Source organism: Anser cygnoides, chromosome 10 (genome assembly GCF_040182565.1).
Source record: "Anser cygnoides isolate HZ-2024a breed goose chromosome 10, Taihu_goose_T2T_genome, whole genome shotgun sequence".
Classification (NCBI taxonomy): domain Eukaryota; kingdom Metazoa; phylum Chordata; class Aves; order Anseriformes; family Anatidae; genus Anser; species Anser cygnoides.
The window spans coordinates 8,715,027-8,729,891 of NC_089882.1; the positions used below are offsets into that span (position 1 = coordinate 8,715,027).

A 14,865-nucleotide genomic window follows, 5' to 3' on the forward strand; every position below is an offset into this window, starting at 1 on the left:
GCACTTCATTCTCTTGCATCGTCTTCCCATTCATAATAGTGGCCTTTAAGACATCTGCTAGGCTCCTGTAACATTAATGGAAATGGATAAACTCCAAAGGGAACTCAGGGGCTTCTGTCTTTTTCCCATGAACTGAACATTATGGAATTTTAACAGATGTTCTACTTGGTCATAGTTAATAAAATGAATTATGCAGGAATTAAAAATCTGGCTCCATTTGCTTATATAAGATCTCAGCAGCAGAACTACATTCCCATTAAGAAATTCTAGAGGATTTACAGCGCATTTACAGTCTACTCCTGCCTTGTTATAAGATGGCTGGAGATTTTACAAATGAACTCTCTTCTAGAAAACGTGACTACATTTACCTGCTCACTGACTGCTCTTGGCAGCATGATCCAGTTTGCGCACCAGTGCACGCTGGTATACTGTGACCACAAGAAAGGACAATTCTCGCTTTGATTTGCTTTGGAAGTGACATCATGGGAATTCCACATCTTTTCACAGCCTCAGATTTCTGCCATTATTTCAAAGTCTCATTCAACAGCTTAATAACCATACTCTCACTTTGTGCTTTGTCACAAGAGCTTTCCTCTCGGAGCACTGGCATCTCTTTCACGCTACTACTGCCAAAAGAATGATGCACCATACCTTGTTTCCCTTCAAATTTTAGGATTAGTTCAGAGCAGGTGAAAACAACACAGCCAAAACTTCACACTTTATTGTCCACTGTGACTCACTCACTCAAAGATATTTCCAAAAGCATTATACATTTAACCATCTTCCTTCTTTTCTAATATTTGTCTGTACAGAAGGTATTCTGTTGAAAAGATAAGGGAGATAAGTGAAGGAATGAAAATCAAAAGTGAAGGGTGAAACAACCATCTCACACCAGAACAGAAGCAGCACGGCAGCTAATGCAAATTACACAGAACGGAATAAGGCTGCCTTGAAAAGATCTACAATATTATGGAAAAACGAAGAGATTTCAAGATTGCATTCCCTTTATAAACATTCAAACTCATTTTCATTTAAGTCCAAGCAACTGGCAAGCAGATCTCTGTCCAGGCACTGATACCCGCTTTATGTAATATGCAAAATCTTACCCTGATGCAACAACTAAAACTAACCTCTCGAAATCTGGCTCAAGAATTCTGGCTGTGCAAGAACATCATCTTCAAAGCTTCAATATGCACAGCCTCTTCCATTACTGTTTTTTTAAATGAAAAATTGTTCATTGAAACCATTCTACCCCAAAGCCCGCTCTGCTGTAACTAAACAAAGGGTTTTGTCTAAATAAAAAACCAAAACATACAAATGAACTCTATAAGCGTAAAATTCAGCTGGAGTCTACATATGTCATGCAGCTACCTGAATGTGTCCAATAACAAATTAATATAGATTTTTATCTGAAAATAAAGACTTTCCCTAAAGGAAGAGTGTTTCAATAGAGGAGAAAATATCAAGATTAAACATCACGCTTATAGTGGTTCCAGCTGGAGGTTCAGCTTGCCGCTCCTAATTGAATGGATATTGCTTTACGATATTTGGTGTCTGAAAATGCAATGGTCTTAACTGGCTGTTAAATTCAACGATTTTTTTATTTTATTTTTAAAGACATCACTTATGATTTGCTTCATTTTGAAAAGAAAGCACATTTCATTCGGTAACCATTTCATTTCTCGTTCTATCGGACAGATTCCTCTGAAAAGCAATACTTCAGCAGAAATCAGTTCTGAAGGATCTTTTATGAATATACATAATGGAGAGGACCCCCATTAAATTTCCAACAAAGTGCTGCCATTTTGAGTAAACAAAGTTATCTCAGCAGGGTCACACACTGTGCCATGAATATGGTCTGCAAATTAATTACCACCCTGACATATGTCAAAACAAATTTTAAGGAGAACAGCACCCAGTTGTAACCATGTGTTTTATCTACCTGTTAGTATGCAAAATCTGTATTCAATGGCATCTAAATTTATTCATTTATTCAGAACCCCTCAGAGAAATCAAAACGACTCATTGGCCTTTTTTTTGCCCGTCTCCAAATGAAATCTGAGTGAATAACGTGTCTAGTGAGCCAGAAAATAAGTACAGGATGAAGCTATGGTGCGGGATACATTTCAGAAAAGCAGGTGTCATCTCTGCAAAAGCAACTAATTTTTGAAACACTCAGAACTGCTCAAATAAACTGAAGCGCACTGTCATTTCTCAGCACTTCGGAGAATACTAAATTTGGGATTTCTTATTTTAGGTAATATCCATCTTTATCCTACGTTGTAACAAGAACTGGCTAACATAACCGTCCTAAAAATAGTTTGCAGCAAGAAGAAAGGCTTTTTAAAGAAGAGCTACTGAATGAAGGCTTAAAAAGCCTCTGCAACTAGCTTTGTTATCAATGGCAACACATCCAACCGATCTGGAGGGAACGAAAAAAAAGCAGAGATCTAAACCTAGTTTATTCAGTTGAGCTATATAAGGAGAGAACAAACCCCCACATGCCACACTGAACACAGTAAGTAAATAACCCTTTCTGAAAAATAGCTGCTACGTTTTCATAGGAATCAAGCCTTGCCTCTTTATTTGAGGTACTCATGGAGAAAATTCTGCTTTGTCAAAAGATGATCTACCACCTGTGATGTGATTTTTAAGCTGTTTTGGATTGGGAGTTTATCAGTGCATGTTAAAGACCAAAAGAAATCAGTCCACTGGCTAATCTGAAACAGTTTAGAGAAGACTACATACATTTTATAAAAACATTAGTATTAGGATTTCTTTTTTAATTAGTTACAGTTTCAGGGAAATCATAGGGGTAATCCAATGTGCTAAATGAGAGCTGTCAAGAAGTCACACAGATGTCATATTTAAGGACCTAAAAGTCAGAGCTGTGAAGGCCGTCGGCCTGCATGGGGACTCCTGCGGGCAGATCTCAGTTGCCACAGTTCCAGATGCGCGAGAAGAGCGCCAGCATTGAGCACAAACTGAATCCATAACTGAAGCCATGAGAACACACTGCACAACACAATCAGAGCCTCTGCCCGCCCACCACTTTCAGTGGGTCCAAACCAAGGTCACAAAACCCAACAGAAGAACTTTTCTATTTCTTTTGTAATCTGTCTTCAGTCCACACAGCATATCAAACACTTCCATGACACTAATCCTAAAATTGGTAGGATGTTTATGAAGAGATTTTAAGTTTAGGAACTATTTTCTGCCAAGCAGGCCAAAATATTTTTAGCTCCATTTTTCCCAACAGTGAAGTACTTCTGATTTGCAGTTAAGTAATGCCATATCAGATCCACAGACTGGATGACTAAATGCATTTCTTTCACACATTCGGGAGAAAAAAAAAAAACGCACACAATCCTCCCTATATACAGATGACAGATAATCTCTTGGCATCTGCTGACAAACACATTTAAAGAAAGCCTAAATCTGTGCCAAACTTGGCCTGATGCCACCAGTTCACCATTGTTGAATTACATACTTCACATGATGCAATCACAAGACTTGAAGTTTCCAGTGCTTTATTTTATGGTTTTCATCATGTTAATATATATATTTCCATCCTTTTACAATTTAGCAGCAACAAAACTAAGGCAGAAAGGTAGCTGATGTTCTGCATGTATCATATATTTCATATATTTTCATGTTATCAGTAATCTAGCTGATGTTCTGTATGTATCATATATTTCATATATTTTCATGTTATCAGTAATCTATTTAAATTACAGGCTGGTAACTTACCTAGAATGAAATATGCTAATATTTCTAGATTATGGTTAAGGCAACTGATCTCAATTCTACTAGTACTACCACCACCTCTTGTTAGTGAACAGAAAAAAGTGAGGCAAAGGAATCAATTTATTTTTTTTAAAAAAAAAAAGGAAAGACAAGTGTTTTACCTCTCTTAATACTGTGCTTTTATAACCCCGATAAAGTCCTTGAATACCCTGTAAACCAACAAAAGAAAGCATCAGCTATAGGGAATTAGTTTGTCAAAGACCACAATTTATTGGTGATTACAAGGCAAGCAGTGCAGCCTTACTTAGTGTCAGACCTGACTTCTTACAAATTGACTATATTGATTATAGCATTGTATACTGTATTCTGTGATTTACAACGCTGGGCAGTTTTATGTTCATTTCAAAAAGCATTTAAACACTGTTCAGAATAATCAGTTACAGAGAAGAAAATATACCTTACAGTTAAAATTAAAAGATAGCACAGAAACACATTACTCCAAGTTCTGCTTGACTAATCTTGGGCAAGCATCCATTATCCTCCATATATTTTGGAAACTACTCCTCTCCTGCTTAAGTAGCTTATGCAAAATGAACAGATAGGACGACAGCTTGCATCCTTCTTACCTTTGATTCACAGGTTTTATGAATACAAATATTTCGTACTTTTAACTAGCTAATAATATGCAAAACAATTAAGAATTCTTTTTAAAAGTACATATAAAATTAGGTTTAATATTTTATAGGCCAGTTTCTCGGATGTTTAGCAAATCTTACAGTTCTTTGGTCAGCTACAAAGAAGGAGAAAAGAATACAGTTTGGAGAGCACCAGCTTTTAGAGCAGAATGACCAAATCACAGAGTGAAGTTCCAGGGACCCTCTCGTACAGGGTTATCAAAATAGTATTCATTTGCAACCAACTAAAAAAAAACAATTGAATCATTAAAAGGTCATATTTATGTCTTCCTTTTCCTGGCATTTATACATGGAAACTTGTATAATATTTTTCCCCACAGTATCTTCAGGAGCCACTTTCTCTTATGGAATAGAATTTGAAAAATGCCCCTTTTGAGACGCAGTAAAAGCAGCGGCAAGCAGGTTTTCCAGAAAGAAATAGTACAACTACTGAAAAGATGACAAAAGCCCTGATTTTTTGAAAGTTACCAATACCAGAAGCGTATTCATTTCTCCCTAAAGCCTCTCTGAAATGGTGCCTTTAGGACATCTCCCCAAAAACCTGCCTCAAAAACTAAAAACCATGCAGCAAACCTTAGATACAGGGTCTTGATGTCCTGCTGTCACAGACAAGGGCTGTTTAGATATATCCAAGCAGATCTTTCGACAGCTTTTTTTTTTTTCCCCCTCCTCTTCTGCAGGTGCCCAATATAAAAGAGGAGGAAAAAGTTGTTTAAAGTTTGCATGTGTGTGCATTTTTAAGTGCCCACACATGGGGGAGGTGTGGGGTTTGGTTCCCTTAAACGTTAACATGCCTATTGCTTTCAGGAATAGAAGAATTTTAGGAAAAGTGCTGAGAAAGATAAAATTGTAGTAATGCTTCTGCACATGTACAGCATCAGTGGGAAGAATGAAGCAACGTCTTTGAAATTTTGCTCTGAACTCACCTCATGGTACAAGGTGTGGGAAAGAATCCGAAAGGTGCTTGCAGAAGGTGAAACTTGGGCCCTTTGCTTGACAACTTCAGATGGAACCCTTATGAGGCACGCAACCTGCAAAAGAGTGATACAGTTAGAGAGCAATTCCTTTTGCTGCCTTCATACAGCTGACGCGTTTGGAGTTTGTTCCCAGTACAGAAACCTGAGAAACCAGGAAATAATTTTTGTAATTATATGAGTTGAACTTAAAAGCTGTTTATAAGGCGCTTATGTGTCTGGTCTCACAGCTACATGCTTCCTGAAGGTGAAACTGTACTAACAGAAAAATGTAAGTACCCTTGAAAAATAACACTTCAGTTTTTAACTTCTAAAACAGAAGTGGGTTTGGTTGAGGAAACTCATTGATGGAACTAAAATTTTGAAGCCGTCCTGTCTTTTGGCAGCCACAGGAAAATCTCCCCTACTTCTACAGATCTAATCTCCAGATCCGGGACTTGAAGAACAAATTTCATAGACAGTTCCATTGTGCCCTCTAGTGACTAACAGCAAAAGACGCTCCAGTGAGTGTTAGGTACACACAACACACTCAAGGTTTACCTTAAAACACACCGGACTTCATTCAAGGTGAAGCATCAGACTGATTCTCTTCTATGTAATGAACTTAACTAGGCAAGAAAGGCCCTTGTAGCTGGACGTAATAATGCGACTACTGCCATAAATCTCTAGCTTTTATGAAATAGCTAGACCTGGCTTTAAAACGTTCACTTGCCACCACAATTTAAGGGAAGAGTTAAGATTGCATGCACATCATTCTGAGAAACGAGGACACTGAGGTGTCAGAGAGTTATGAGCCTCATCTCTAGAAAATGCCTGTTCACCAGCATGTAAACTTTTAGGAGAAGTTGTTGTCTTCAGGTGATCCCAGGGATACTTAAAACAGCACTGGGAGTGGTGGCACGACATCAGAGATGCCACAGCCCTTTGCTCGGCTTTAGGCTTTCTTCGGTCCCTTCCTGTGCTAGGGTCAGCAACCTACTGCAGTGAGTTTGGTTTCTAGCAGGAAAGGTGATCACGCATGCCACCAAGAGTTGAAATTCAGGAATTCACTGCCAGACTGTAAGACACACAAGCGCGATGTAACTTGAATGATCACTTGTGGGTAACACTGTGTAAAGTTTAAGCTCCATTTTCACAGAGACTAAGAAAAAGTCTGTTACCCTGTTATATTCCTACAAGTTTACCAGACAACAATATCCACAAGTCATTACAAACAGATATAACTCCATGCGCTCTTCAATCCTCAGGGTCAAAAATAACAAGTGACCCCAATATGTCAAGAAAATAAGAACTGTCAAGTTTTTTGATAGTTCAGCATAAATATTTATAGAACTTCATGCTTCATAACACCCCCTGTCCTTATATTAGCTTTTTATTCCTTAAGAATACGGAGGCAGGAGGAAAACTTTAAAAAGGCTCGGACGAAAACAATCTAGTCAACCACGAGCAGACAAAGAACGCGGCGTGGCTTTCTGACACCTGGGTGCTGCCGTTTCGGCACGAGAAGGGTGGCTACAAAGTGATGTCTCCATTTCCCCAGACTACTTGGGGTGCCTTGCATTTCAAACTAACTTTGATGTTTCTCCCATTTGAATTTGAGCTTAGAAGGGAATCTCTGGCTGCACAAGAACAAAAGCAGTGATTACATTGTGCTGTTATGAAAGGAATTAAAGGCTCGCGTCAGGCAGGCTCTGCCGTCAGGTTGCCTCCATGGGGCACTTCGGGGACTAGAAAAGCCGCAAGCCTCAACTGCCCACCTCAGGCAGCACGGTGACATTTCCAGTGTGCACCCAAACTTACAGCGTGCTACCTTAATTGCTTCTACATGGGTACCTTACCAGCAATAACAATTCGAGCACTCTTTTGATGTCAGTCAACACCATTCTTTAGAAGGGAAGTATGGAAGGCCAATCTCACAGGTCTCAGCAGCCCACAAGGTAAAAGAAAGTTACAGGCTGGGACAGATAGGTGCAAAAAATCGTAACCAGTCTAACCCAACAGGTTACTTTTTAAACTCACTGCTGTCCATGCAGATGTAGCCTGTTGCTTGCCACAGAAGAGCACAATACAACCTGCCAAACTCAGCCATTCCTGGTGAATCCTGCTGGTTTTAGGGATGACCCAGCGATGAGCTAGCTTTCTGTCAAAGAACTCTGTAGCCAGGAAAGGAGAGAGTTCAGAAGTGGGTCCTCAGCTGCCTCAGCCTATATTAAGGCATCTGACAACAGCACCCAATCGACAGGGCCACGCTCACTCCTCCGAGCAAGCTCTGGAGCCGAGCTCTATTCCTACCTGTTGACGGGACCAGAAATATAGAGTCAAGATCCTACAGACCAAGTTCAGGGAATAAATGAATACCGCCCTACAAACTCCTTCCTTATTTCCCATCTGCCAATACAACTCTCCAGTTTTCAGTTCATCTCCCAGGCCGACACACAGGTATACATCCACAGGAAAGGAATGATGAAAAACAAGCTCAAGGATTTTTAGCTTTAAGCTTAAATAAAACCCTAATTTGCAGCCGAAAGCATTGCTGCTATTAGTTTACACAGCAGGTATACCAAAGTGACTATTGCCATCTATTATCCGTGTAGTCTTTTAACACTACAAACACTTCTGAACAAAAACACAAACAAGAAGAAGAGTACTGAATTTCAGAGTCATTGTCTTAAATCATTACCAGGCCAAACTGGTGACTCAAGTATTCAGATGCAAACCTAAGTACATTTTTAATTCACTGACTTGCATTAGCCAGTTAGAGACAAAAGCTAAAGTGGGATTATTTTGTTAACATTATACTGTCTTAGCAACACATAGATAATCTTCCAATTAAATGAAGGTAATTTCTTTTCCTCTGTCGGCTTGGGAAAGAGCATTTTAATTTTCAGATACTCCTTGCGTGCATCAAGGCTGCCATCTCCTGGTCAGATTTATGTTGGAACCAGACTTTCCTGTGCTTGCTCTGACCAACGTGTCAACTGACCCTGAAAAATGACCGGTGCACTTAAAAGTCCCAAAAATACACTAAAATCAACACAAAGCCTCTTTATATATACTGATTTAAACAGCTTGTTTCAGTAGATGAGAAATTAGATAAAGAAATCTGTTTCCACTGGGCTGTAAGGTAAAAGAAAATAAGGTATCCTACAAAAAGAGCACAACTCCTCCTAGTCTTCAGTACTGTATTGTCTCATTATCCAAATATTAATAAATCTCATGTAGATTATCAGCCTTTTGGTTCCACCCTTTGTGCCCCTGGGTAACCATTTTCTACATGGCTGATTTTCTTCTAGGATTGAGGAGAGAATCCAAGACAGCGATGTCACGTTTGTGCATTTGCTTTCAGGCAGCTACACTAACCTTGCACGCATGATCTGTGCAGGAGCTCTATCCAGAAGCATTAGCGAGAAGACAGAGCAGGTGTTACAGTTGCCATTAACGGTTTATGCAGAGCCTTTGGGTATCTGCACGGCAGGTTTTTCTCAGATCTGGGGACACAGCTGGTGCACCGCAAGTCGCAGCTTTGTACCTTTAAGTGGAGCAGCTTGAGAAAACATCTCCTTATGCAGCCTGGCATGGACCTTGCACAGCAGATGATCTGGCTCACACACTTCAAAGCTCCTATTAAAGTCTGAGCACTTTAATAAGAGAGAGATAATGCCCATACTCTTAAAACCGAAGCGCAAAGACCAAGAGCCCAATCTGCGAAGACACTGGCACTTGCTGAGCTCTTGGCTAACAAGCTGATCTATTCTCTGCGCTGTTAGGGACGGGGGTGAGGATCAAGACCAATTTTTTCCATGCTGTAATTAGCCAGCTATTCAGCTGCAAATGGGGAGAAGAGTAGTCTAAGGACAGAGAAGTTTTCTGGAACATGTTAGAGGCCGGTGGTTTAGGGACATGTGCTCAGCCACTCCGAGCAAGTCTCTGACCTCCATGCCTAAGCCTGCTTTGAAATCTGGGTACAGAAACTGGTGATAAGCTCCAGAAACCTTGTCTGTGTTGCAGCTGTGAACCCTTTAGAACACTGGCGTTCCAAAGGATTTTTAATTTTCCTGAGCAGGAGGTTAATTTTAATAACTCTATCTGCCTGAGTAGGCTGGGAAGCCTTAATTGATGTTCCCCACATAAATATAATTTAATAACTTTAGACAGAACTAAAAGAACATACCTGAGGAGAGTTATTCTTAGATATCATTTGCATAAATTTATTCTTAATCAAATAGGAACCTAACATATGACACTACACAACTTCATATCCAGAAAGCAGACTTTAACCCAACCCTCAGAATCCCTGTGCAAGACAGTCACTAAGCCATTCAGGAGAAAAAGCCACTGCAGGGAAATGACGACAAAGAGTTTGACTTATCAAAGGACATATGTTTAGGCTGTAGTCAATGTGGAAACAAAACCCTAATCTTCCACCCCGTTCTTGAAGGTCAGAGAGATTGCCTGCAGCTACATAATGCAGAAAAGCCAAGAAAAATTGAACTCTAAAACCCCATTCAAAGGGAAGAAGCAAGAACAAAATACACTTGTTTGCTTGGTTGTTCGTTGGTTTTGTTAGCTTACTTTTGTTTTAAATTCATTTTGCGTTAGCCTTGGTGGCACTCCTGCAAACAAAAGCTACCTTATAGTTCAGGTGTGTTTGTTTACAAAAAAATGCTGCTTCCCAAACCAGGTTAATAAACATGACATAATGCAAGCATCTCAGTTTCTACGTCAGATGCCCCGTCTTGGTTTAAGGCTTGTCTCTTGACAAGACTCATATTCAACTTTCAATGCCTCTCCAAATACTGAGAAGTTATAGTTGGTTCTCCAGAGATTCATTGTGCTCTCTGAAGAGAAAAACTGAGTGTTTTCAGTGCAGCATTATGAGATTAGCAAAGTACTTTATCCTCCAAATAACTGTTTCTAAACTCCGGCCAGAAGTCTGGGATTGGAAATGTTCAGTACTGGCGGAGGTGGGAGCAAGGGATGTACCTGCAGGCAGAAGGTGAACTGCCTTAACCTTTCCACCACCACGAAAATTAACAGAAGAACAGGGATAAATGAAATACACATTTGTCATTTGGTTTCATATTTTCTTTGAACAGAGAAGCCTGAACTGCCGCAATCACAGACCCGTAACGGTTCAAACACCAGTAAGTGTTCATCTAAATAATTGCTGCCCTTTTGACCAAGGCAGAAAAAAAGCGCCAGCATGGTCTGTAATTTGCTGTGGATCACAAACTCAGGCAAGCCCTTCCACACGTGCTTGTCAGCAGGCTCTGCTACCTGCTAAAGCACAACGGAAGAGGAGAATTGAAGCATTAACACCTATTTTAATGAGGAAATTGTCCCCAGGGATAACAGGGTCTGCCCATTACATGTACTGTATTTTCTCAGTATCTGCTTTAAGTGTCAGCCCCACAAAAAGAGTGTTCATCTTCAAAATGAAACCTCAGAATATTTAAATCCTACTTTCCCCTCCCACGCTCACGCACAGCATGGATGTGCCCTTCCAGCAGAGTTAAATTCAGTCCTGTGCAAAGCTGCTGGGGTCATGAACAAGTGACTCCACTCCTAATTTAAAGCCCGCAGAGAGAACAAGTTTTGACTAATGGGCTCTGGATAGGAAAGTTCAGACAACACCAACCTCTTCGTCCAGTCTTTTCCTCTGACTAACACAATAGGGCCTTCATTAATTTAACTGCAGCTCCCCTGCATGCTGGCAGGAAACATTTCTTCAAAGAGCAATCTCACCCAGCAAGATCCCTCAGATCTCTGCACTTCCCAGGGCTTAAAAACATACTATTTCAGAGATGAGACCATGCACATGGACTGAACGGCACAGGCATTTGGAAAACTGGAGCTTCTGCACAAATGTTTTTGACTTCCTCCAACTTTCCACCTTCGAGGACTCTGCCTGGAATTTGCCCACCTGTTGAGCAGAGTGCTGTTTCGTCCTTTGCCACTGTCAAACCTAAGTCAGCTCACTATTAATGTTTTCCAGAGCCCCCTTCTTCCTGCTCCAGAGCATCACCCACATCTCCACACACTTCTTCCTTCACATAGGCCATCTTGACTGAGCCCTTTCACCCCGACTGCCTGAAATCCTCAGCTGGATGCTTCAGCAGCCCTCTCAACACAGGCTCTCAGATTTCTTTCCCCAAACATGGCTCTTGTTCAGTTGCCCACCTACGTGCCCTACCTCTCTTGCTGTAATCTCCCTGCCTACCCCTCCATCAGCCTTGTCAGCTACGCCTTGGAAACGGACCGGTACCTTCTGTCCTCAGACAGCAGAAATTGATGCTCAGCTCTCTTCAGTCCAGTACAGACTGAGCGTCCCGCGGATTTTGAAGATCCTCAGTACAGTCACAAACAGTTGGATTCAACCCTTGAGTGGCAGAAATCAGACAGCTGAATAGGTTTAGAAATACCAGTCTTTATCTTCCCTAACCAGGCTGATCCTTGAATCATCAGTTGCTACCCCTCTTAAACACAGAAAGCCTTAAAGCCAAAGAATGGAAGGCCCTCTATTCAACATACGGAACTATCTGCGTGACCCAACCTATCCTAGCAACACTTTCACCACCGTGAGCCTGCTAAATCTATTTTAAAAGACTTAAGAAACTAATTACATCCACCAGCCAAACGGTTCTTTCAGCAAAAGTTCCCTTCCAAAGCAGTGTGGTGCATCCCATCCAGCATGAAAGTTTCCAGAGAGCCAAGAGGGGTCAGACTGTGCTACAGGAGGACAAACATTAATGAGATTCCAGGCAAGAGAACACAGGCAATATTTTCTGAAAACACATTAAGTCTCCTGTTGAAAGATGACTAGTATTTTACAATTTGTTCAGGCTCTTGGGGATACGTTGGCCTAAAACATGGAAATTTCAACTACATTGTATTTTATCAAGTATTTTCCTTTAATTGATCCCTTAGTCTTTCCTACAGCCTTCTCCCCTGAAGAATTACGGGCTTGTTCACATATGGAGCTGTTCAGAAATAGCTAACAAACCCTGTACAGAACCTTACACTGGAATAAACGTTCCTTATTTTAAGCTCCCTCAGTCCTTTCCAAAGCTGAGTCTGGCAGAATAAGTTGCAAGCCAGGAAATCCATCAGGAAATAGTTTTAAATTATTTATTTCTCATGTATACTCTTTAAGCCAAGTTAATTTTCCTCTACAGTCATGTACCTCGAGCTACAAATATTTTTAAATCAGCTGAGTATCAGCCCTGGGATGATGAGGCCCAGCAAAGAGATGACAACCTTCCCGTTTCTACTCTGTAAGTAGAAACAGCATGTCTTTTAAGTCCTGAACTGAACTGATAACACGAAGTGATCTAGGAAGGACAGCTGACGAAGAAGAGGTAATACGCGGAGTTAACATGGAGCATACAAAAAAAAGATCAGCGTGGGTGGCTGGCTAGGTGCTTGACAGTTCTTATTTTGCTGTTTCAGTCTGTAATTGTATGATGAATTTGTTGGCAGCAGTTGTGAATCATGCCTCTATTTGTCTCTATTTACAACCAATTTCCAGCTACAGCTTTGGGTTTCCGTCCACCCTAACTACACTCCTTCTCTCCTGGCTCTTAATGGCACCAGTCTCACATTCACAACCAGCTTCCAGCCACTGCTCAGCCACGCTTCTGCATACGGGCTTGGCAAAAGTTCTGCAGCATCTGTATAGCAGACCTGGCCTCACCTAGATTCATTTCTGAATATCTTAAAATCCATCATGATTAATTCAGGAGACCACATACCTTGCTGCACTCCCCATCGCTGCTCGTCTTGCCAGGGTCAACACATTCCCCTGCTCACTGCCTGCGTGCATCCAGATACGTACAGCACAAAGACACAGACCCACATCAACAGGCCCTGATCGTTGAAACTAAAACAAAACCACAAAACACATACGTACTGTGGAAGGAGTCCCGTCAGACACCGATTACAGTCAAACTTAGGATAATACTTTGAATATTATGGTCTGTCAGCCTGTACTACACAGGCTGGGAGATGGAAGACAAAGCAGAAAATGGAGCTTTTCATTTTTAAACAATTTTGTTCGGTTCTTAGTTTGGCTCTTAGAAAAAGGATAGTTAAAAATTCAAAGCCATTATCCCAAAGTCTAGACACATTAAGTGCTAAATAGCCTCTTTGCTCCAGCAGATAATTGTTGATTAGATGCAACTCTCCCTAGAGTGTCCAACTTGCCTGTTGAACTGAAAAGCAGCATCTTCCAACATGTTAGTTTTTGGAGTTTCAACTAGCTAAAACCTTAACTCCACATCTGACGTGAGTGGTTGTTTCATCTCTGTTAAATTTGTCTTCTGCAAGCCGGTCTTCTAGGGCTTACAGCGCTGCAAAGCCCGAACCAATTATCCTGCTGGGGATGCTTTCATGACATTACTCTTTGTGGATCTGTCTGGCTCAAGCCTCAGTCTTTTCCTCAGAACAGGCATTAATAGCAACTCTCCTCTCTGACCTAGCCAGCTACTCTAATGGAATCCATACTAATACACTTTTAGAAATTGCTGCTGTTCTATTACATTCAAACTAGTTAACAGTTTTGAAACACACTGCCACAGCAGAGGGAAGAAGAAGGGGCTGATACGTGGACAGAGAGAGACAAACAACATCACGTTTAATGCATCTTTTTTTTTTTCAGAAGGAAGCCTAAAATACAAAACACTCACTTCCCCTCTTTTTTATTTGAAGGGAAAGTATACTCAAAATGTCATTCTATAAAATTGTGATTTGTGAACTGTAAGCTTGCTTGCATTTGGACTTGCTTCTCCTAAGAAACAAGTTAGGACGAGTAGCGAAAGCTAGCTGAATTCCCCAGAAAGCTCATTCCTGCATTAAGAAGCCTTTCTATTTGACACATCCCAACAGCAGATAAAAAAAAAAAAAAATCCAAGTTATTAATACTGAGGGTCCGATGCTAATCACAGATGAACCACACACTTTGCTCTTATCACACAGGTATCTTAAGTGGCAACAAACTGCAATACACAAGTGAGATTGGAATTTCACCTTGGAATACCTGTCCTCGCCTTGCCCTGTGGAGCCACATGAGGTGACAACGTCATACCACCTGCCTACTTATTTAAGCCAAGATGAGACGGTGGACTGAACGCCCAACTGCATTTCTACGTTCTAGTTACTGCTCTCCTGAGCGCATTTCTCCCACTACTTTGTTTATTTGGTTGAAGTATGACAAGTCAGCCAGTCTCATCGCCTCACCCCAGTAAAGCCACAAACTTCTGGACATTTCGTTTCAAATGTACTCCACATCCCTTATTTCTCAATTCTGGAAAAACAGTTAAGTGTGAGGCTGTGCCAAAATCCTTGTTGTTGAAGCCAGCCAAGCCTATCACTCTTGGAGGCAGCAGTCCCTACCTGAACATCAGAGCTGTCTCAGAAGAACACAGCTCAGCTCTCCATCTTCTCCTGTGAGG

General features: G+C 40.9%; 1 protein-coding gene across 6 annotated transcripts in view; it reads right to left on the minus strand.

The window, feature by feature from the left end:
- SLC25A26 (solute carrier family 25 member 26) overlaps positions 1-14,865 on the minus strand; it is an 85,515-nt gene that overhangs the window by 60,538 nt on the left and 10,112 nt on the right. For 5 of the 6 annotated variants that reach the window (XR_010834044.1, XR_010834043.1, XM_048074819.2 and 2 more), the window contains exons 4-5: positions 5,369-5,473; positions 3,909-3,956 (exon numbers count right to left, since the gene is read on the minus strand). Coding sequence is in view for 4 of the 6 variants with exons in the window: in XM_048074819.2 (XP_047930776.2) it covers positions 3,909-3,956; positions 5,369-5,473 (153 nt within the window). In the remaining 2 variants the exon portion in view is untranslated. The remainder of the gene's footprint in view (positions 1-3,908; positions 3,957-5,368; positions 5,474-14,865) is intronic. The other variant, XM_048074825.2, reaches the window with a different exon arrangement.